The 23,017-nt window shown below is 50.0% G+C and overlaps 1 protein-coding gene and 1 long non-coding RNA gene across 4 annotated transcripts in view; both read left to right on the top strand.

The window, feature by feature from the left end:
• The window catches only part of LOC116940934 (uncharacterized), a 51,021-nt gene extending 38,029 nt beyond the window's left edge, over positions 1-12,992 (top strand). Inside the window, exons 2-3 of one of the 3 annotated variants that reach the window (XR_012941414.1) lie at positions 2,014-2,112; positions 2,298-12,992. This is a non-coding gene — a long non-coding RNA (uncharacterized LOC116940934). Of the gene's footprint in view, positions 1-2,013 lie in introns of all 3 variants that reach the window. The other 2 variants (XR_012941412.1, XR_012941413.1) reach the window with 2 other exon arrangements.
• A 1,145-nt stretch (positions 12,993-14,137) lies between these two features.
• LOC103091820 (uncharacterized) lies at positions 14,138-22,011 on the top strand. The gene is made up of 2 exons (XM_032951318.2): positions 14,138-15,694; positions 20,801-22,011. Exons 1-2 carry the CDS (start codon positions 14,809-14,811, stop codon positions 21,280-21,282), a joined length of 1,368 nt encoding a protein of 455 aa, XP_032807209.2. The 5' UTR covers positions 14,138-14,808; the 3' UTR covers positions 21,283-22,011.
• The last annotated feature ends 1,006 nt before the right edge of the window (positions 22,012-23,017 follow it).

Here is a 23,017-nt window from a genome sequence, read left to right as displayed (position 1 = left end):
TAATTAGTATACGTGTGTGTGTATATATATAGTTTAACACGTAGGCTTTCGCGACCAATATTATTCATAATAAAAGTTTCTGGGTTAGGTCTCTACAGAGACGTGGAATTGTTCTTTGAGATTCGGACGGGAGGTCGTAGTGTCGGTGGAGATCACGGGGGAATCGAACCAGCCACACAAAGACACAGCTCCCCCTTAACAGACTGTAGGGGCAAGTGCTGTTAGCGAGCACCTATGAAGGCCGGCACGGCACACGAGGAGGCTGGGTGGGCAGCACCACGCACGCCCAGCCGCCTTTGTCTCCCTCGTGGCGATCTTTACACACCGCACCAGGTAAACTCATTTGAGGCTGAGTCGAAGTAGGCGAGACCCAGGCAGGGCCGGTTCTGTAAAGTTGTCACTTGTGTTGGTGGCCGTGAGCGGGAATCGAACTCGGACCGCCGGGTTCGTAGCACAAAGCGCTAACCCACGAGTCGGCAACCAAAATAAGAAGAGCCACATTTTTTTCGAATTCTGTAAACAGAATTAAAAAAAGACCTCAATATTTAAAGAGCCCCAAAACACTGTGGTGGTGAATACGAGACGGCGTTTCCTTAACAAAGAACTGTCACGGAGCGGTTCCTTGAAGAGCCGCACGCGGAGACACAGGTTTCCGACCCCCCCCCTGCTAACCGCTACGCTACCGCTCCCCACTAACAACACGGAGACACGCGCTCCCGAACAAAACTTCAAATCAAGAACGGAACACAACTTGTGCGTTCTCGATGTTGCGATGGGGGTTTCTCGTCACGTGGTAGAATTGATTATTGGCCTCGAACGTCATTGAAGATGTTTTATTTCACAATGCAATTACGCGCGCGCGCATCCCTCTTCGTCAGCCATGATCTATCCACTGCTGGTTCCTACTCCGTTTTTTGAGACTCAGCGACGATTTTTCGTGGTAAACCAAAAAAAAACAGTATTGACCAGCCCTCCTTCATCCCCACAAAATGAAAATGATTATGTTGAATAAATATTCGCATAAATTTGCCTAGCTATAAGGAAGTGAAAACGTATTTTAAAAAGTGTTCAAACTGAGCGAGGAGTCGAATGATAGATGAAAAATGATAATCGACTACTTTTTTCTGGTCGATTAATATCGGGCCTCCCGAAGACGGGAAACCCCCTACTAGGTACACCGATACTCTTTGGTTATTTCGGTAAAGTCACGTAGGTAGAAATAAAATAAAATAAATCACGACGTTTCGATCGCAACACAAGCAATCTTCATCAGGTGGAAAACCCACAGCAAGAAAATAGGCGATGCCTACTTCAGCATTTTCTTGCTGTGATTGTTCCACCTGATGAAGATTGCTTGTGTTGCGATCGAAACGTCGTGATTTGTTTTATTTTATTTCTACCTACGTGACTTTACCGAAAGATCCAAAGAGTGTGGATTCCTGCAGTCACGAAAGCTTCGAATCAAGATTAGGTACACCCAGTGTGACGCGTCCGATGCTCCCCATGACGTTACAAAGGCCCGCCCATCACCTCCCGTCCAGCGACACACGTGGGCGCAAAAAGATATGAGATTGTTCGTCGACTATTTTCGAATAATCGAGCCGGTGATTGGGAGAGTGAATTAATCGGTCGCGCAATCGAAAACCCCAGCTTTATTTTACGCCACTGAGATAAAATGATCAAAATTGTAAAGTGTCCTATAACGAAAGAGTCATGGCCCGAAACGTCGAATACGATATATTTATTTTATTGACGAATGTAAATTTGTTTTGCTATTGTTTGTGCGTGTGCACCACTGCCAAGGCAGCGCCATCACCAACCATAATTTGTTTGAATTCTAAAGCGAGTCTTGTGTTAGGGAGGAGGAGATTGATGGTTCGTTTTGTTCTTGTGAGATCTCGCGAGTTTTCAACTTTCCACGAGATCTCGCGTGGCTGATGGAGCGTTTTTGTATTGAAGTTCAGTCGCGGTCTCCTCACCGTTTGACCCCAATAGCTCCATTGTACATCTCAGCAGACAATGCTGCAGCTGGGATCTTCGCCCCCATTTGCGAGACGCGGCCACGTGACGGTACAGGCGGCGTCTTATAAAAGGATCGAGTCATGGTACCCGGTATGGCGAGTGGAGACCATCCACCCACTCACTCACGCACTCATGCACTCACTCACGCGGTTCACGCGGTACATGCAGTACATACATGCATACACACACTCGCATTTAAAATTACACATTGCATTCACACTCTCTCATTGGCACATTCTCGCAAAGACAAAGACCCCCCCCCCACCCCCCTATAGCCTTTGCAGACTTTTGGGGCAAGTGCTGTTCGCGATTCACCTATGAAGTCCGGCACAGCACACCAGGCGATGGGTGACCAGCACCACGCCCGGCCGCCTTTGTCTCCCTTGTGGCGATGTTTACACACCGCACCAGGTATGAGTGATGAGTGATGTTTACACATCACTTATTTGAGGCTATGTCGACCTAGGGGGACGCCCAGGACCGGTTCAGATAATCGTCACAGGTGTTGGCCGTGAGCGGGAATCGACTCGGGTCACCGCTGGCTCGTAGCGCAACGTGATAACCGCCACGCCACCGCTCCCCACACATACATACACACAGATATACACACACACACACTCATACACTTACATTGGCACACTCTCACACGCACACATTCACACTCACGCTGTCAATATGGTATTCAGTACATCAACAGGTAGCGCATACACATACTCGCACTAAAAATCACGCACGACATGAACACCCATGATGCACACACTAATACACTCACATGCACGCTCACACATGAACGTTCACACTCACTGTTAACATGGTGCATGCATACGCAGCGCGCCCGACCCGGCAATCGTTCACGTTCACGTGCCCACATTCACACACACACATTCATTCACACACACACACGCATACAGATATCCCCCCGATAGCCATGCAGACAAATATCCACACTCACGTTCACATTCACACACTCGGACACATGTTCATCATTCCCCTATATCCATACATACACGGATACAGTCAGATTCACGCTCATATTCACACACTCACAGAGTTGATGTGGGGACATACATAACTACACACGCGACATATGACACACAGTATATATGACACACACAGTACATATGACACACACAGTATATATGACACACACAGTACATATGACACACACACAGGTCGTTCATGCGGTTGTGCTTTCTCAGGCGACTGTGTCCGGCTCTCTTCGCGCTCCTGCTATTCGTGTATCATCATAGTTTTAATAACAGCGCAGTACGCAACATCGCCACCCATGCAGCATCATCGGCATTGGAGTCTAGCCAAGCGGTGGCTTCGCTCCTCGTGTAATGCTGGGGGTCACGATACACACGGGGAGGCGCTGTGACACGGGAACAACAACAACAGACCGCTTTGAAAAAATATATAACGTAGACAAATGTCCCCCGTATAGCCTTAACAGACTTTTGGGGCAAGTGCTATCAGCGAGCGCTAATGAAGGCGCCGCACCGGCACACGAAGCGGTGGGTGACCAACACCACGCCGGCCGCCTTTGTCTCCCCCATGGCGATGTTTACACACCGAACCAGGTACTCATTTGAGGCTGAGTCGATCTAGGGGAGGCGCAGGACGGTTCAGATAATGGGCACTGGTGTTGGCCGTGAGCGGGAATCAAACTCGGGTCGCCAGGTTCGTAGTGCAGCGTAGCGCTAGCCGCTACACCACCGCTCCCCCCATATACAATACACAGTCATACACAGTACACATATACAATTCAACTCAGCCCCCTTTAAAATTATCCCTGGACCCCCCTCCACGCCCCCCGCGATGATGGGATGGAGCCCTGTACCGGCACCTCCTACCCTGGTGAGGGGGGATCACGAGGCCGCTGGGCGCGATGATTCGTAAGTATACCACGCCGCAACAAGTGAGCATCCTGCATGAGCATCGGTTCGACAATGCACTTCTGATCTCGCGCATGGGAGCAATATTTTCAGGAGCTAAATGGCAACGTCTGGGTCTCTGTGTGTCTGTATGGGTCGCTATGCATCTCTACGTATCCCGATGTATCTCTATGTATATTTTTTAATTGCGTATGTCAGCAATATGTTCAGTAGCTAGATGCCAATGTCGAAGCCTGACCGTGGGGAGGTGTAAGGAAGTGCGTGGAAGGGAGTAGAGTCAGATGAGAGGGGAGAGGTAGGAGAGTGCGTGGAGAGGAGTAGAGTGAGATGAGAGGGTAGAGGTAGGAGATTGTGTGGAGAGGAGTAGAGTGAGATGAGAGGGGAGAGGTAGGAGAGTGCGTGGAGAGGAGTAGAGTCAGATGAGAGGGGAGAGGTAGGAGAGTGCGTGGAGGGGAGTGGAGTGAGATGAGACGGGAGAGGTAGGAGAGTGCGTGGAGAGGAGTAGAGTGAGATGAGAGGGGAGAGGTAGGAGAGTGCGTGTAAGGGAGTAGAGTGAGATGAGAGGGGAGAGGCAGGGGAGTGCGTGGAGGGGAGTGAGATGAGAGGGGAGAGGCAGGGGATTGCGTGGAGGGGAGTAGAGTGAGGGAGGCTGGGGCGAGTCCATGAAGCTTCTTGAAGACGGTGAGTCCGATATTGAAACTGATCCGGTTCAGGGTTATGCTTGTATGTATGTTGAACTTCTTTCGCACCGTACGTAGCCAACCGTGCTAATATAAGGTGCGGAGGAAGGTCAACAAACTAGACACAACAAGCAGTTCTTATAATATAGTGAGATGTACAAAAACACCTACAGATAAACTCGTTTATTGTGTTTAGACGCTACGTTAATTTAAATATTGTTTTGCTATTACACTTTAACTACGTGCTACAGCGCCGTCGCTATGAAAGGCCAGTGGCTATGGAAGATATCGTTTTTATTGTTTTTAGCAATGAGAAATATAACTGTGAAAAATAGTGTAGCCGACTTCGTTGTTTGGCAAGTTCCGTGGCTATGCGGACACGCTTATCACAACCGCGTGCCATCGGCTGGGGACATCGAGCAGACGGAAGGAAGCGATGGCGGTGTGTGGTGACGTCAACGGCCGTCGCTTGTGATGACCTCTTTGACCTGTCATAGGATAAGTTCATTGATGCTAGGGGGCTGCTCAGCGTTGAAAAAACGATCACAACCTTTCGACAGCTATCGCATGGTGCACGTGAGAGAGCCCCCCACCCCGCCAACGGCGTGTGGGGACGTGGTGGTTAATTGACCATACTTCACCACGCTGGTCAGTGCGGGTTGTTGGTATAGGCGCGCGGGGGGACGTTGGGGGGGCATAGTCGTGGGAATATTAGAATTACAACACTGAGCGTGGCCGTTACTGCCCTCTACTGTCGATAAATGTAGCGCACCTATACCACCTGGTATGCATGGGGAGACCGGCAGCCCACGACGGGGTCGTTTTGGGCACTTTGCTAAAAACAAAATCTCGGAAAAATGCATAGCTCCTTGTTCGAGAGCCACGGTTACACGTGTACGCCTTGGGAAACGTCATTCGATTGTTGTTGTTGTTGTCGTCGTCGTTATTGTCGTTGTTGACCACGAACGGTGACCGCATTGGCCAAGTGTTCATTCACATGGCAGTACAATGGTGGGCAGGACGTCAGTGGCGTCGTATCTTTAGCTATCAGGAAAAGCAGCCCCTTCCCACCTCCCCGCCAATGCTCAATGCAAGGGTCATGCACGCATCCTGAAATAAACACAACCATGACCGCAACAACACACACAAAAAAAATACCCAGAAATAATCCCCGTATAGCCTCTAACAGACTGTAGGGGGGGAAGTGCTGCTCGCGAGTAGCACCTATGAAGACCGGCACGGCACGCACTCGGGCTGGGTGGCGACAACGACGCCCGGCCGCCTTTGTCTCCCCCGGCGGCGATGTTTACTACACACCGCGCGAGGTACTAATTTGAGGCCGAGTCTACTTAGGGGCGGCCCAGGACCGGTCATTGTTAACGAGAAGTCATCGGCTGCGAGCGTTCGGTGCGTCGTATCCACACCGACCAATTGTTTTTTTAAGTTTTGAAACATGTCAACTTAATTATTGTTTTCAATACTACATCTATATTTGTTTGTCTCTTAACTGTGATTCTTGACATATGGTATTGTTAGTTTGAATGTTACGATAGAGACACTTGGGTCTGTGCTCTCCATTTGCCTGGGTGAAGAATGGGCTCCGGTGGGTTTTTGTGTTCTCAATCCTGACCCAGCTGGCTCAACAACTTCATAAACAACCACACACACAACCGTATATGAACTAAAACTAAAAACGACGTATTTTGTTAATTTTACGATGTAAGGCCCACTGAGCTATGTGACTCTTTTTTCAGAGAAGGGGCCTTGGCCACGAATGATAGCGCAACGCGGTGGCTTATCACGTGGCTCGCGGGGCTTGGGTATAGTGTACCGAACCCCTCCGTTCCAACCTCCGACTTGCAACATTCACCGACACCCGCACTGACCAGCGTGGTGAAGAATGGTCAAACAACCGACACTGCCATTGGACGGGGAGGGTAGGGTGGAGGTTGGATTGGGGAAGTCATCTAGCAGTGGATAGATAACGGATTGCAAGTTGCAGTAATATACACGATATGCGTATGCTGTTGAATGCAAGTGTGGACTTTTGGTAGTTAATGTACAATCATGAATAAACACAGGGCACGTATTCAACATCACTGGGGAGTTTATTTAGACCCGTAAATTACATGTTTACGAACGTAGGGCGGCTTTATTTCAGTAGGGTACGGACATTCTGAGACGCAATCCTGGTCACGTCTTAGTTGTATTCCGCACAACGAGCACAGTTCTCTGCGAATTACTAGACGCTCCGGAAAGTAAGACGCGCACCCAGCCTTCAGCAAGCTATTGCAGGGTGCCCGATATCGTTTTACAATTCTGCTCACGTGAACACCCACCGGTACGTAAGAACGCACCGCCAAAGTTTGCTTTAAGATACAGGGTTTAAAAAAAGTTTATATTATTGTTTTGTCATGCAAATACCCAATGCAGAAGATCCCCCTGGTTTTTCCGTTTCCTCGAGGTGTAAATCTGTCACGTCCTCTCCGGGTTTGCCAGTTCGAGGGCAAAACGTGGGCACTGCACATGATTTATCATCACCATCACGCAAAGCTGAATGGAGTTCAAAATAACTCACACGCACACATACACCTTGTGAAAGACGCAAGGCAGAAGATCCCTGGGGTTTTGATCTTCCGCGAAGCTCATCGTCCACCCTAAACCGCATCCGCACAAACCACGGCAGTAGATGCGGTATCCTCGATGCACGAACGGACCGTTTCAAACTCTCCGGTACGCGACTTGCGGTCATCCAGAACAGACCGTACAACCTGCGACGACGCACTTCCAGATCCACAAGTATGAAGACGTCATAGCGACACACTCCGCTGCTCCTGACGCGATTGTCTGGGCTTGACCACCTACATTTGAACATCGTGGTCGTTCCTCTGCGTCTACATCCAGCCGTACGAAAGAAGAAGAAGATTCAAACAGCGGCTGTCATCACCTTCGGCGCGGACAGGAGCCCGTTGGAGTCTGTTTACCTTTCATCGTGTCCCACGCGTGTGCGCGCGCCTGCACGTCTTCCTCAAATGATCTAAAACAATATGCAGGTCCGCAGCGAAGGACGACCACTGCGGAGACGGAGCGATGAGACGAGTACGTGGGAGCAGGAGCGTCATTTGATTGAGCCATCGCAGGACGGTGGCGGATTCGGCGACGGGGTAGGGTTGTCCCTTCATCCAGCAGTGGATAGACCACGGCTCACGAAAATTTAATGATGATGATGAATCCCTCATCAGGCAGAATTGTACAAGGGTTAGCAAATGTAAACTTTTAACGCGTCAAAAAAAGTGCTTACTCTACGGTGAAGTCACGTAGCCGAGGACTGAATCGGCTCGCTGATTGAAACCGATTCACGCGCTTGCAGTACGCGCATTGAGTCGTGTTTTGTTTGAATCTATTGTGTCTGACACTTACGTGTTTATAGATCGCACGCGGAAAGGTGCAGCCCTGCAATTTCGTGCCCACGTCACTGACGACGCTAGGGGTCTCCACTGGAGGGATCATCTCGAGAGAGAGGCCTTCAAAGAGCGCAAGTGGGTGGCGTTCTTTGTTACAGCTGCCGCGCCACGAGTTGAACCAGAGACATCTCGATTGCAATTCATTAGTGCGCTACCCGTTACACCACAGCATCATCCCGTAATCTAACCTATATACTGCGTATAACATCGGTAGTGTTATGTTCGCAACATTACAGATGCTATGTATACGCGTACAGTGTGATCTAAAAGTCATAACACATAGGGTTATTTAATTTATTTGAACATGTAATCGTTTATTTTTCAAGTTGATATTGTATCTGTTATTATTATTTATTTTTCTTCTTATCCCAGTGGAGGTCGTCTCAAACCCGTCGTTTACAAAACTCGACCATGAAGAATCGAGAACGAAGTGAGACGAAACATAATTGATGAATGTTCAAAGATTACACCCGTAATATTGACACCTTTAGCGGAATCAGAATCTTTATTTAGACTGGAGGAATCCGGTGAACTATGAAGCTTCTTTTTCACCTCTGTCCAGTATGAGCGGGTCACGCCTGTAACCTTCCAAAAAAAATCCTAAATTAATTTCAAAAAGAGAATTAATGCATCATGCATGAATGTTAATAAAAGTCAGATTGAACTTTGAAAACAAACAATAACCCTACGTGAAATAGAATAACCCTAATGTGTCCTGACTTTTGGGCCACCCTGTACGACCACAGATCACTCGCTGCACTTCGACTCACAGCACACTCTGTCCTTTATAGCCGAACAGAAATAATCGGTTTCTGACATTTAAATCGTTGCTCGGAATCGACACAACTTCTAGAATCGTGGATTTTACTAACATCGCTCAATCACTGTCACCCGTTGTGTGTGGGGGGGGGGGTGTTATTTATTTATTTTGATAGCCGCTTCCTCGACAGGGGCTGCTGTTGCCGCTGCTGCTGCTGTTATGACGTCACCGCATCTCGACTAACCCCATTCACTTCGCGCGCCCTTGCCAGGCTCCCGTGTGAAACGGAACGGTCGAGTCTCTTCTCTCTCTCTCCCTCGTGTATAAAAACAAACAACAACAACAACATTAACAATTTCATCGATAAATAAGTAATGTAGTAGATAGCGCGTATGTATGTTGAACTTCTTTCGTACCGTACGTAGCCAACCGTGGTCATCGGAGGTGCGGCGGGAAGGACAACAAACTAACACACACAAAATCAGTTCTAAAGAAACTATTTTTCAATCCATATTTAAAAGTGTACAGCTCCAGTGGCTTCCTAATATCGGAAGGAAGAGCGTTCCAGACGGCCGCATACGCGCATCTGAAAGCGCGCGATGCGGTGACCGCCGTGTTTGTTCGATGGCCAGCAACCCAAAAAATACGAGCAGTCAAATATGTACGTTGAACTTCTTTCGCACCGTACGTGCCCAACCGTGCTAATTGGAAGTGCCGGAAAAATCGAGTCAAGATTGTCGGCCGCAATCTTGACTCGCGACCAGGCATGCTCAGTCCACTGCTGGATTAAGTTCCACCCCCCCCAGCTCCCCATCCTCCAAGCCGCTGCCATCTGTCAGTAACAAGTATGGCATTTGTTGTTGTCGTTCGTCCCACACGTGTAAATAGCATGTGTGTATGAGTGTATGTGGGCCTCCCCTAGGTAGACTCAGCATTAAATGAGTGCCTCGTGCGTGAGTACCAGCACGAGGGAGACAAAGGCTGCCGGGCGTGGTGTTGGCCACCCGCCCCCTCGTGTACCGTGCCGACCTTCATAGGTGTTCGCTCACAGCACTTGCCCCAACAGTCTGGTAAGGCTTTACGGGGGATCTTTGTATTTGCTGTACGTGTATGGTCATGCACGAATATGCTAAGTGGGGAGCGGTAATGCAGCGGTCTGCTCACTGCGCTTTGAACCGAGTTCGATTTCCGCTCACTGCCAACATCGGCGACAAATATCTGCACCGATCCCGGGCCTCCCCTAGGTCCTGGTGCGGTGTGTAATACACATTAGCACTGGGAAGACAAAGGCGGTCGGGTGTGGCGATATCGAAACCACCGCCTCGTGTGACGTGCCGGCCATAATAGGTGCTCGCTAACAGCTCTTGCCCCAAACAGTCCAGGTATTCTACGGGGGATCGTTGTCTATGTGTTGTCCTGTGTGTACGCCTATGTGTCTCATTGTTGTCACAGCCTCGTGGTAGAATTCGGTGCACGACAATGCGAATGGTGACATTAAGTATCGAGTACATTTGGTGTTCCACGCTGTCATTCTGTCGGGCAAGGCTATCGCGAAGGCAAAGGCTCTGCTGTCTCAGACCGAGTGCCCAGGAGTTTCACAGAAGGAGTGGCAACACTCGCTGTGTGCGCGCGTGTAATCCCAATGGAATAATATTGCTGGGTGAATGTGGCAACAAAAAATGTAGGATCATGACGCCGGACACACAACGGCCTCTTAAACGTTCGCGGTAATGCGGGTCAACGCAACATGCAAGGAGTAAACCAGGGCGGACGGCCGGAGTCGATCCGCGAACTTCTGCAGCAGCAACAACAACAACAACAAAAAACAATCGACGACCGCGCCACCGCTGATGCTACGTCACTGCCGTAATGCTTTAGGCTATAATTAATGGGCACCTTGTTGACTTGATACAAAATAAGTGTGACAAAGAGAGGGCGGACACATCGAGCACAGCTCCTATGGACGACGGTCCGGTTGGACGGGGCCGTGCGCAAACGGAGACCAATCAAAGGATGAGGCCACGTCCGAGAGGACGGCCACCGTGGAGAGATAGATCGTCGTGATCGGGGCCTCTCCCTTCGCGGTGGAACGAGATGGATCGCGCAGGCATCGCAAGCACACCGTGATGGATGGGCGACCACGTGGGGAGGTCTTCATCCAGCAGTGAATAACAACACGGCCGATCAGGGTGGCGTGGGGGGGGTAACACAACGCGGTGGTTACTGCGGTCAAATTGACAACGGAGTGCGACGTATATTCACACAAGATGCGATCTTGATTGAGAAGTGCCCTCGATGTAAGTTCACTCTCGCAATGCCACGTGTTCTCGCGGACGCTAATCGTAGACCCGCATCGGCCTATGAGTCAAATCGCCCGGGATGCGCCACCAGATCTTTGTCGAAACATCGCACGCCCAGTGGGATTGCGCCTGGTTTGTGCTTCGATGGGCCACCACCACGACTAGCACGCACACACGGGGTGCTGTCGAGTGCGCGGCTACGTAGTGGCAGTGCATTTGCGCAGTACTTTTAGGCTTTCACGCCTATGCTCTGCGCCTTCACCAACCAACCCGTATCGACCAGCGTGGTGAAGTATGGTAACAGAGACCCACACACGGCGATGGGCGGCGGGGGCGTAACAGTAGATTCACGAAGGTGGTGTGCATGTCTAAAGTAGATATCGCAGGCCTGTGGGGCTGTGTCTTTAATGTTTCGCATACCCCACGTGACATTTTGTGACAAACAGCTGTGACGTAGCGACACGTGCTGTCAAAGTGATAGCACGTGTCGTCACTGTGGCCGTGTGCAGAGGCAGCTTCCGGTTAAACAAATTCGTAGCTCAGTGAGATTTTTTTAATTCGTATTATTAAACCGGACTGTTTCGCTTTTTTTTCATTTCTAGAACATTTAATACGTTTTATCCTATCATCCAACTATTCTCACTCGGGTCCCGCCTCTATTCTCTCTCGCTGCTCTTAATATAGAATATCGAGTGCAGCACAGACATCATAGACAGCCAATGTAAAACAAAAACACTCAACAATTTATAAAGTGCTGATGATGATACTAATGTGCGGCCCCTTTGTGAATCTATTGCTCAATGAAGACCTCCGCGCCGTGCAAGTCACATGGGGCGGGCGGGGTGGGGGGGGTATTTGACCATACTTCACCACGCTGGTCAGGCTCGGGTATAAAGTGGGGCGTGGGGAAGGGGAGAGGGTTTCACCTTTCTCCAGGATGAGTTCCAGATACCAATTCATAGCTGATTTTATCCGTGGCCGGTGAATCGAACTCAGGCAATTGGCAGTTTATAGACTCCTGCTGAACCACTCTACCATCATCACAGCACCTATAGGGTACTCGTGATTACCTATTGCGCTCGTATTCATGACGCTAGTGAAGTTTAACCATGTATTGTGTGGGTGGTCAGAAGCGTCGTTTAACGAGGCACTATCTGACGAGTTAATGTCTAACCCGATGTTAGTTTTCCTTTTCTACAACACCCATTTGTCATTCGTCTTTTGCCCAATTACTTCCGAAGTATCTGCACCGGGATTATTATGAACTATGCAATAAAATACACAAGACTCCTCTCTGTCTATTCCAAATATGCAAATGATAAATAAGTGAAACAATTATCATTCGTGCATACTGTATACTATTAATTCGTATGTTTCAATTTCCATTATATCAATGAACACGTGTTTTATTATTCTTAGATGTACGTAACGTATTTAGGCCAATATGTATGTGGTATATGAAGACTCGCTTCTCACGTGTAATTATGCGATCCACTTTCACGACCATGTATTCCCTGCGTTAATCAAATACTTAGACGCGTGTGCAACATGCATAACACGGTGTAAATATGTGTAGGGTTAAAGCGGTGGCGGGCGACATCCGAACAGGGTCCTGGGCCAGCCTGCACTCCTGACCAGCGTGGTGAAGTATGGTCAAACAACAATCCCTCCGTGAATGCAAGGCGTGAACGACGAAGCCTTCATCCGGCAGTGGAATTGACAAAGGGGGCTGTTAATTGTTGTGATTATACTAAAATGTGCATGCGTTGTGTGGAGTTGACGCTTCGGCCACTGTCTTGTGTAATGTAAAATAGTCGTCATACTTTTATTACGGTTTGAATGACTTTCATAATAAAGGCTATGAAGCAAACTATAGCAATCGTGCTTACATTATATACGCTTATAATATATACAGAGAAGCTTCCTGTGCATGGTTGGTTAACAGCTGCCACGTCTATCTATTCCGTGTATACATAACACGTGCAATGCGTAACCATTCATCCTACTACAGAGGTCCTATACACGCCACCGGAACAAAAACACACTTGGGGGGGGGGGGGGGTTAATACTAAATCATAAAAATAAATATATCAAAGTGGAACGGGGAGGGATTTAATGAGACAAATTACTTCCAGGGAGAGCGCAATGCGAATCCCGTGGAGGCTGCTCTTTCAGAGTCACGGGCGAGTCGGTTCTCATCACGAACCGCGTGATGACACAAGTGCGCATTGAGCGGAACTCACTGAGTACAGTACTCACAGGTTAGCCCCCTCCCCCTCCACGCCACCCTCTGAATAACTTTCAAAAAGTTAAATAACGATGACTTATCCTCTCTGTTCAACGTTGTGTCCGTGTTGTGTGTTTATATTCGGTGATACGCCGAGGCCTATGGAACACACGTGCTAATAATATCATGCGGCCGGGAATGTTTTGCTCCGGGAAGACCACTTGCCTTGGTAAATGTACCTTACGTGATGAGACATCATGGGAATTAGCGTGCTCAAGTATAATCGCAACAGCCTTCATGCAATCACTCACGAATTCGAATCGAATGCACGCGAAACATCACTCAAGGAGGTGCTTAAATGTACGAAAGCTGAGTCACGCTGGAATAATCTTCACTTAAACGGCTGGCAGCTTTACCGGGGAAGCGATACCACGGGAAGTTGTACTCAGCATAATAATAGCAACGAATAATTTCATAATAGAGGGTTTGTTTTTTGGTTAGATCGCGTAAATATATAAATGTTGTGTCGTTAAAACCCGCCACCACCCGACACGGACAACTAGTAAGGGTTGTCACGTAAACAGAACGTGGCCAATTCGTCACCAGTACAGCACACACCGGTGTGCTGGACAGCCAAGCCACAACATTTACAATCTGAGTACGACGTTTCGCCAGTAATTACAACTAGCTTGTGACAACTAACTTACGTGACAACCCTTACTAGTTGGCTGTGTCGGATGGTGGCGGGTTTTAACGACATATTATTACGCGATCTAACCACCCCCCCCCCCCCCCCCCCACAAAAAAAACTCTATCATGAATGATATTGGCCGCGAAAGCCTCCTACGTCTTAAACTAACGAATAATTTGTTGAGCGTGTGAATGAAGCAGCATCTGAAGACTGGGGCAGGACAACTCTCCAAACTCTTTTAACTGCAGCCTACGCGCACATTTACAACTCTGCATTCACGGCAATTGCCATGAAATAAAACCCCGGGCCGAGATACATTCGAAGCCGCCTAGGGTTCAGCCACCAACAACAATAATAATAGCAGGAGCAGCGGGCAACGACAGGAGCCCGGCCGGTCGGAAAACCTTGTAGATTTTCTTTTACACCATTTCGATAATCACTTCACTTTGAGCCCTCATGCCGTCGGCCTCTTACCTTCCTTTGAGTACAGCTTATAAATCGCTTTCTCGTGCGATTTCCAGAGAGCGAGAGGTCCACGCACGCAGCAGTTCACGGCCCTGTGCCGTTTTAGCCACACACACGCGCACACAAACAAACGCGCCAACAACAAACAACAAACAAACAACAATAACAACAAAACCCCCGCGCGCACTCTCGCAATGGAGCCGGCCGAGGCGATCGGAAAATCTAGGATTTACTCCGCCTTGGCAAGGCGAAGCCGACCCATCCATCAAACGTCAGCGCCCGCAAGGGGGTTGCACCCCATTGGATGCGTGCAGACACGTGGAGCGGCGTTTTTGTGGCTGTCCGTGTCGAGCTTCGCTCGCGTTCACTCGGCGGCTCCGGGAGGGCCAGCGAGCGCGAGCCGTGGGGCTCAGGGAGGGGCACTTCGCGCAGACAGATGGACAATGCGGCCATGAGTTTCCTGGAGTATTCGTCATTCTGCGGCGGCGGCGGCGGTGGCGGCGGCGGCGAGGCGGGCGGCTTCACCCCTCGCTCGTTCGCTGCGGCAGCCGCGGGAGACCCATGTCTCGCTCCCTTCCAGTCGTGCGCCGTGAGCGCTGCGGCGGGCGCGAGCGGCGTCGGCGATGGGGAAGGGCGCTACCACAACCATCACCACCACCACCATCACCACCCTCATCATCATCACCACCATCATCAACAGCAACAGCAGAATGAGCAGCAGCAGCAGCATCAGCAGCAGCAGAGTGGCTACCAGCCGCACAACTTCACCTTCACTGGCTCGTACGCCCCCGCGACGAACTCGGGGTGCTATTCGCCCGGCCAAGCCTATGCGGGGGCGGCGAGTTACGGGGTCTACTGTTCGCAGGGGGCCGACTTCGGTGGCGGCGGTGGCAGTGGCGTTGGTGGAGCCGTGAGCGGGTTGCAGGCGACGCACGGCTCGCTCGTCGGTGGTTACGGCGCCTCGGTGTTCCACCACGACTCGCTGCAGGCTTCAGACCTCGGCGATCTTCAGCCGCTCGCCAGCTGCTGCCTGCAGCAAGCGGGCCCTGTGTCGCACACTCAGCATCATCATCAGCAGCAGCAGCATCATCAGCAGCAGCAACACGGGTCTCCGAATGCGTCGGAGCCCACGCCGCCTTCGCACTGCACGTTCGAGTGGATGCGAGTGAAGAGAAATCCGCCGAAAACAGGTGAAATGTGGAGATGTTTACGTGAGTTCATGGGATCCGACACGCATCCATTCCGCTGCACGTGGCGTAGAGCGTACGCGATTGAATGAGTTTCAGGCCAAATGTTCTCATTCATTCATCAATCCTCGTTCGTTCGCTGGGGTGATGTATCGCTCGCAACTGCTTTGTGCCGTTATTTATGCTCCACTGATCGATGATGATGCGACTCTAATGTGCGTGTTTTTTAAGTGTGGTTATGTACGTGTATGTGTATATTGTGTATATATGTGTGTGTCGAATATGTGTGTCTTTGTGGAGGGGGGGGGGGGGTGTAGCTGTGCTACGAACCCGGCGACATTAGTTCGATTCCCGCTCACGGCCAACACCAGTGACGGTTTTTGAACCGGTTCTGGCCTTCCCTCATAGTCAACCCAGTCTCAAATGAGTACCTTCTGCGGTGTGTAAAAAAAAACCCCATCATCACCGGGGGAGACAAAGACGGTCGGGCGTGGTGCTGGCCACTCACCCACCTCGAGTGCTGTGCCGACCTGCATAGGTGCTCGCTAACAGCACTTGCCCCAGCGGTCTGCTAAGGCTATGCGGGGCCAGGAGAGAATCTCTGTTTTTAGAATCGAAAAAAGTTGTGCTAACGACAATGACCTACAGCAGTGCACACTCATTCATTCACCCTACGTAACAATACAAAGTTGTTTTCCATAAACGATATACAGTATGCACACTTGTACGTAATATGATATGCCCTGGATTGTACTTTACACGTGCGGCGTTAAATTATGCTGCACATGCACACACATATATATAATATAATCGCTTGTAATATTATTTTCTGTCTGTTTAGATGTTTACGACCGCGCCCACGTGCACACATCAAACAATAATCACTCCTCCCCCGGGGGATGATTATTTACGATTATGTTTCTACACCGCGCGGCCAGCGCAAACCACAACTTTTTATTGCCGCTTGATTTAAATACAATGCCGAACTCTGAACAATAGTAACGATGATATTGATGCACAAATTGGCTCTGTACGTCAATCAACCGCCGCCGTTCATCACGGAGGGTTGAAGGGAAGGGCGGACGGTTCGAGCGTGGATGTCTCGCGCGATTTGTAAATGTGTTTCTGCAACTCTCTGAAAGAGGTGTCGGGCAAAAGTTGAGATGCTCAAAAAATACAAACTTCTCCACATGCAGTGCTCACGCAAGCTCATCGACTGCTGCGGGAATGTTCAGGCTGCCTGTTTCATCACCATGATCACCACCACAGCTTTATTATCATCAACATCATTATAATCATCATTATAATCATCAGTATTATTATCAATCGTCGCGATCACATTTCTGAATGAAAGCCTCCACCCAAATCGTTGTTTTCCATCTGAATGGCGGCTGCCGCGTGAAACACAAACTTTCAGGCAATGTCCGTGATTTTGTTTTTGAGTCGTGGATTTGAAAGCTGTTCCTGGGAACATGGTGACACGTTTAATAATGGCCGTGTTCTTGGCACTTGTTGTTTAAATTGTCAGGCTACATCGTCCCACCGCTCCTCGGTGCACCGACGTCTGCCTGACTCCTCCACGAATACACCTCTCCTGCAGCGCCACTAACAAACTATATTCATATATATCTAGAGATAATAATACAACAGCAAACTGGCGTTTCGGCCAATGGTCCATTGTTTTTAAGAAGGCGTCGAGCACGCAACAGGCTCCCAATTGTCGCCTCCGAGGAACTGCAGTGGTGGTGGTGTGTGGGAAGAGTTCGTGGGGAGCGGTGGTGCAATGGTTAGCGCGCTGCGTTACGAACCCGGCCACCCGCGTTCGATTCCCCGTTCACGGCCAACACCGGGCGACGATTATCTGAAACCGGTCCTGGGCCTCCGCTAAGTCGGCTCAGCCTCAAATGAGTACTTGGTGCGGTGTGTAAACATCGTCACCGGGGCAGACAAAGGCGGCCGGGCGTGTTGCTGGCCACCCACCCACTCACCCCCTTGCAGGTGCCGTGCCGGCAACCCACAAGTGCGACTCGCTAGCCCTTTACCCCTTGCAGTCTGTTAAGGCTACGCGGGGATCTTTGTCTTCGTGAAGAGTTCGCGTAGGAGGGAGTGGCTCGCATGGAAGTTGTTGCGCCGTTGCGCTTTCTCGCATTGATTTATGATTATACCTCCCCGACCCACCCCTCCCGCCCAGCGTCGATGGATCAAACCACTGACAAAAAGTCGATGTCTTAGTAATTATTTATTTTGTTTGCATGCATTCCCATGAAAGCATGAGTCTCGTGTTTAATATTAAACGCGAACAACAACAACAACAGCAGCAAAAGACAGGACACAAAAGGAGTCCACAAATTATACTAACCGTCCTCGGGCGTGTGATGTTGTAATCGACAAGTCGTGTGACATATATTTACATATTAGCTTCATACAAGCGTGTGTCTATTATATTACAACGGCTGAGACACGGCGCAAGTGATTATGGGTGCTGAGTGAGAACCTCTCTATATAATACAAATAATACGTATTTATTATTACGTAATAATAACATTTATTATTTGTATTTAACGAATTTAAGCGTGAAAGTTGCCCGTGGGCTCCGTAAATATTTCATCAATGGCCGCCTTTTTGAGAGCCATGTGTCGCCTGTGCGGTCATAAATCACGCGCTTGTCAGAAATTCTATATAACATTAGTTATTGAGAGCGGGTTACAATTTACCCCCTAATGGATGCGTTGCGGCCCCCACTTTAAATAGATCCGCGAAAGCGGATTTATTTTGAGCAGCAATTTACAGGGCACACGTCAGACGCGTAATCGTGGCACGTGACTGCCACTTTGCGCGTTTTCGTTTTAGGAACGCATTTACATTGATAGTGTAACACACGGGGACGGATGACATTGATTTTGTTTGTTTGTAACTTTTTTCAACGGTGCTAATCGGAGGTGCGAGGGAATGGACAACAAATTAAACGCAAAAAAGCAGTTCTAAAGAAACCAGTTTTCGATTTAAAAGTGCATTGCTCTCAGTGGCTTTCTAATAATATGCGCGCTGAACTTATACATAACCACTTCCATACGAAAGTATGTATACATTTATACAATATACTCAGTACGTTTAGAAGACGTTTTAATTAGTAAATAATGTTGTGTGAAATTGGTGTGCAGCATAAAGCCCCGCGTTATTTACTGCTATGCGAGCAAGTGCCGTGCACTGCGCAACTTTAAGCACGAAGAGCCATACGGTACAATTACTTTTTCAACCTTTGATTTAAAGCTTTCGTGACTGCAGTAATTCATATTCTTAGTTTTTTCGGTAAAGTCGGTAAAGTCACGTGACTTTACCGAAAAAACTAAGAATATATACTTTTTCAACCGTTAAACATTTTATTCGTAAAAGAAAAAACATACACGCATGAAAGCCAGATTGAGAGCTCGCTGTAAGCATGCACGACATGAGCGTGTGTGCGGTGTGCACCGGTGCTCTCTAGACACAAGCTAACTGGCAAGCGCTTCCATTATGCATAATGAGTCAGCCATTTCAGAATGTTAATACGACGCGCGTGTGTGTGTAGTACGCGTGTGTGTGTAGTACACGTGTGTGTGTGTAGTACACGTGTGTGTGTGTAGTACGCGTGTGTGTGTGTAGTACGCGCGCGTGTGTAGTACGCGCGCGTGTGTAGAACGCGTGTGCTAATGCATTCGCGCGTATATATAATCCAGCCATATTTTCACTGGGCAACGGTCATTTGCCGATGCTTTGACGAGTTAACACACGCAACGATTAATCAGTCATTTTTCTAACGACTGCGGTTGGCAAAGTGTTTTTTTTTTATATCTGCAGATTATATTGTTTCACAATCACCATTACGGCCATCATCACCGCCACCGTCATCGTTAGGGCCTAATCTAAAACAAGTGAACACAATCATCACTACCATAATAATCGTTAGGGCCTAATCTAAAACAAGTGAACACAATCATCACCACCATAATAATCGTTAGGGCCTAATCTAAAACACGAGACACAATGATCAACACCATCACCACGACCACCATCATCGTTAGGGCCTCCTCTAAAATAAGTAACAAAAAAACATCGCCACCATCGCCACCCCCAGCATCGTTAGGGCCCGAGTAAAACACGTGAAGACCGTCACCACCATCACCAGGGCCTATCTCTATTGCTCAGTTTCACAACACGGGGTTCCTCAATGAACAATTCAGACAGATGATGCGCGCGTGGCGACCGCGCCGGTTAATCAACCACCGCGACCACCGCGCCCACGTACGTCCGGCGACATTTCACCCGAACTCCATCCCCCCCCCCAACCAACCAACAGCGAAGAGGGGGGGGGAGACGATAATTTGCCCAGACGGGAGCACACGGGTCATCCTCCGCGCCCTCTGATCGCCACAGAGACTTCGTACGAAGCAGCGACGACCCCGTAATTACTTGCCGTGTCCGCTCTCCACTGCCCCCCCCCCCCGCTCATCATCACCCCCCCCCCCGTCAATGATTAACCGAATGTGGCAGGCGACACGCGACTTGAGTGTGGCTCGCGCGAAGCGTACTTAATGGAGTCGGCAGTTTGGGGGAGAGGGCTCTTCGTCCAACGGTGGATTGCCCACAACTCGTGATGATGACTAATATATCGGACGAGTAATTGGGTGGACATCCCATTGCAGTTACGTCCTGAGCAATGACGAGTGAGGTTCTTCTGCGTGGAATAATGGGGGGGGGGGGGTGGGGGGGGGCTCATGGCGTTGAGTGCTGAGTTCCGTTTGCGAGGTGCGGAGTGAGTGGCTGAGCGAGTTGTGTCGCCTGTGCGTGAGTTGTGTTTTTAACACCGGCATGAGTTGTGTGACATCGCGCGTCGAGTGACTCGAAGGTACGACTCGCGTGATGAGCGATTGCATGAGTTGTGTCGCAACGACTGTGTACGGGCCTCGAGTATTGGCTGTGTTATTGAGCGCGTGTTGGCTCGTCCCGATGTTGACCGTGTACACTGATACTGATCTCACGCGTGCCTGCCTTACACTTCACCGCCACGTGTACGCGCGTTGTGTCTTTTGTCGTCCGCAAATGCTGCGCGGCCGTCGTCTTCACGCGCAGCGAGGATCGGCGACATGAGCTGCGCGCAGGTGGGCGCCCTCCCGTGCGGCTCGGGAGGAGCGGGAGGCGGCGGAGTCGGACTGAGCATCGGCGGGGGCAACAACGGCCTCGCGATGGGCGGAGGCATCGCGACCCAGCGGACCAACTTCAGCACCAAGCAGCTGACGGAGCTGGAGAAGGAGTTCCACTTCAACAAGTACCTGACGCGCGCGCGCCGCGTCGAGATCGCCGCCGCGCTGCAGCTCAACGAGACCCAGGTGAAGATCTGGTTCCAGAACCGGCGCATGAAGCAGAAGAAGCGAGAGAAGGAGGGCCACAGCCTGCAGACGCTCGCGTCTCCTATCGCATCCTCTGCAGCTGCTGCTGCTGCTGCTGCTGCTACTGCTGCTGGACCTTCAGTCTCGTCCGCGGCCTCCTCCGAGGGGTCCTCGCCGAGTCGCTCGCCGGCCTCAGAGCCACCGGCTGAGGACGCCTCGCCCTGACGGGTGGACGCGCTAGGGTGCATGCTCCCTCAACTCCATCCTCCCCATGCACCGCCCCCTACCCTCTACCCACCATACCTCTGCAGTCTACATGAACCACCCTCCTCCCCCCCCTCCTTCTGTACGGACAACCTGTACTCTCCACCTGGTCTGTGAGAGCGCCGCCGAGACGTTCACGGGCCAAGAGCGACCTCCCTAGAACTCGGCGTGAGGAGCGGGGAGGTTGGCGACGATGTCGACCGCTTCGTGGGTGCACGCGCGACGGATGACGCGCGCGTTTACAGTGACCGCGGCGCTACGATGGACAGCACGCACGCGCAATGTGCACGCGTGCAGTCAAAGGGCGAATGACAGGGTAGTGTGCAAATGATAACAGGGTGTGGTGATCGTTGACTTTTAACGAGAGCGAATAAAGTACGTGGGCATTCGCGTCGAGATATTTATATTTAAACACTTTACCAATAGGATTGTTGGGACAATTAATCGGCTGCTCGTGGTCGCGGCTGTAGAGACCGCGCTCCGATGTTTCGGGAAACGAGCCCGAATATCCATCAATTTATAATTGACTGAAAACAAGCATTTTGTGTGTGTGTCTCTTTTTAAATCCAGGTTATCTCGTTGAATTTACCTGTTAGTCATCATATGAGTTCGCTGGAATCAGCAATTTGAATCTTACATGAGAGAAGAGGTCAAAACGTGTTTTTTTGGGAATAAAGATATTGCTAAAAGTATAGGCTCACAGAAGTGTATCAATGGTTGCATTGACTGTAGCGTTTAAGTCGGGCCTGCTCGTGCTAAGCAGTTCACGATGGAGAGAGGTGTAGATGTACGTTGGACTTCTTTTGCACCGTACGTAGCCAACCGTGCTAATCGAAAGTGTGGGGGGAAAGGACAATAAACTAAACGCAAGGAGACCGAGTGGCTTGTGAGCAGTGCAGTCGTGTGCACGATTTGTACATAGACGAGTGCACATAGCCTGGCACAAGCGCCGTGGTGGGTGACGTCAAGGACTCATCCTTGGAGACATCTCAGTGAGTACGCGTTCTAGATAATCACACTGGTGTTAGTAAACGACCACTTGTCATATGAATAATAATAATGTGCATTGCTGCGTCATTTCCTTTACCCACAAAAGCCTCACCGAGTCTCAAGACTATGTTTCAGGAGGGGCCTCCATTGGAAACGTTTGGCCACTGCCATATTCATGATTTTGTGTCTGCGTGTGTGCGTGGGATCTTTATAGATGTGTGCACATAACCTGGCACAGACGCTGTGGTGACGTCACCGTCACTTGGTGGCGAATGGCGGTTGTTGAGTATGGGATCTTCTTTGCTATGGGGAGCGGTGGTGTAGCGGTTAGCGCGCTGTGCTACGAACCCCGGCGCCCGAGTTCGATTCCAGCTCACGGTCAACACCGGTGATGATGTTCTAAACCGGTCCTGGGCCTCCTCTAGGTCGACTCAGCCTCAAACGAGTGCCTGGTGAGGTGTGTAAACATCGCCGCTGGGTTGGTGCTGGCACCCTCCCCCTCGTGTGCCGTGCTGGCTTACAAAGGTGCTCGCTAACAGCACATTCCCCAACAGTCTGTTAAGTTTAACACGTCGGCTTTCGCGACAAATATCATCCATAATAGAGGTTTTTTTTGGGGGTTAAGGCTATACGGGGGGTCTTTATCTCTACGCTGATCCCGTAACGTCGCCTATTACATATCGTTTTCCTATTCGAGATATCCAGT

The sequence above is a fragment of the Petromyzon marinus genome, chromosome 10, assembly GCF_048934315.1.
Source record: "Petromyzon marinus isolate PM22_M1 ecotype Great Lakes invasive population chromosome 10, UKy_Petmar_22M1.pri1.0, whole genome shotgun sequence".
In the NCBI taxonomy this organism is placed as follows: domain Eukaryota; kingdom Metazoa; phylum Chordata; class Hyperoartia; order Petromyzontiformes; family Petromyzontidae; genus Petromyzon; species Petromyzon marinus.
This window is presented reverse-complemented; position numbering and strand designations above follow the sequence as displayed.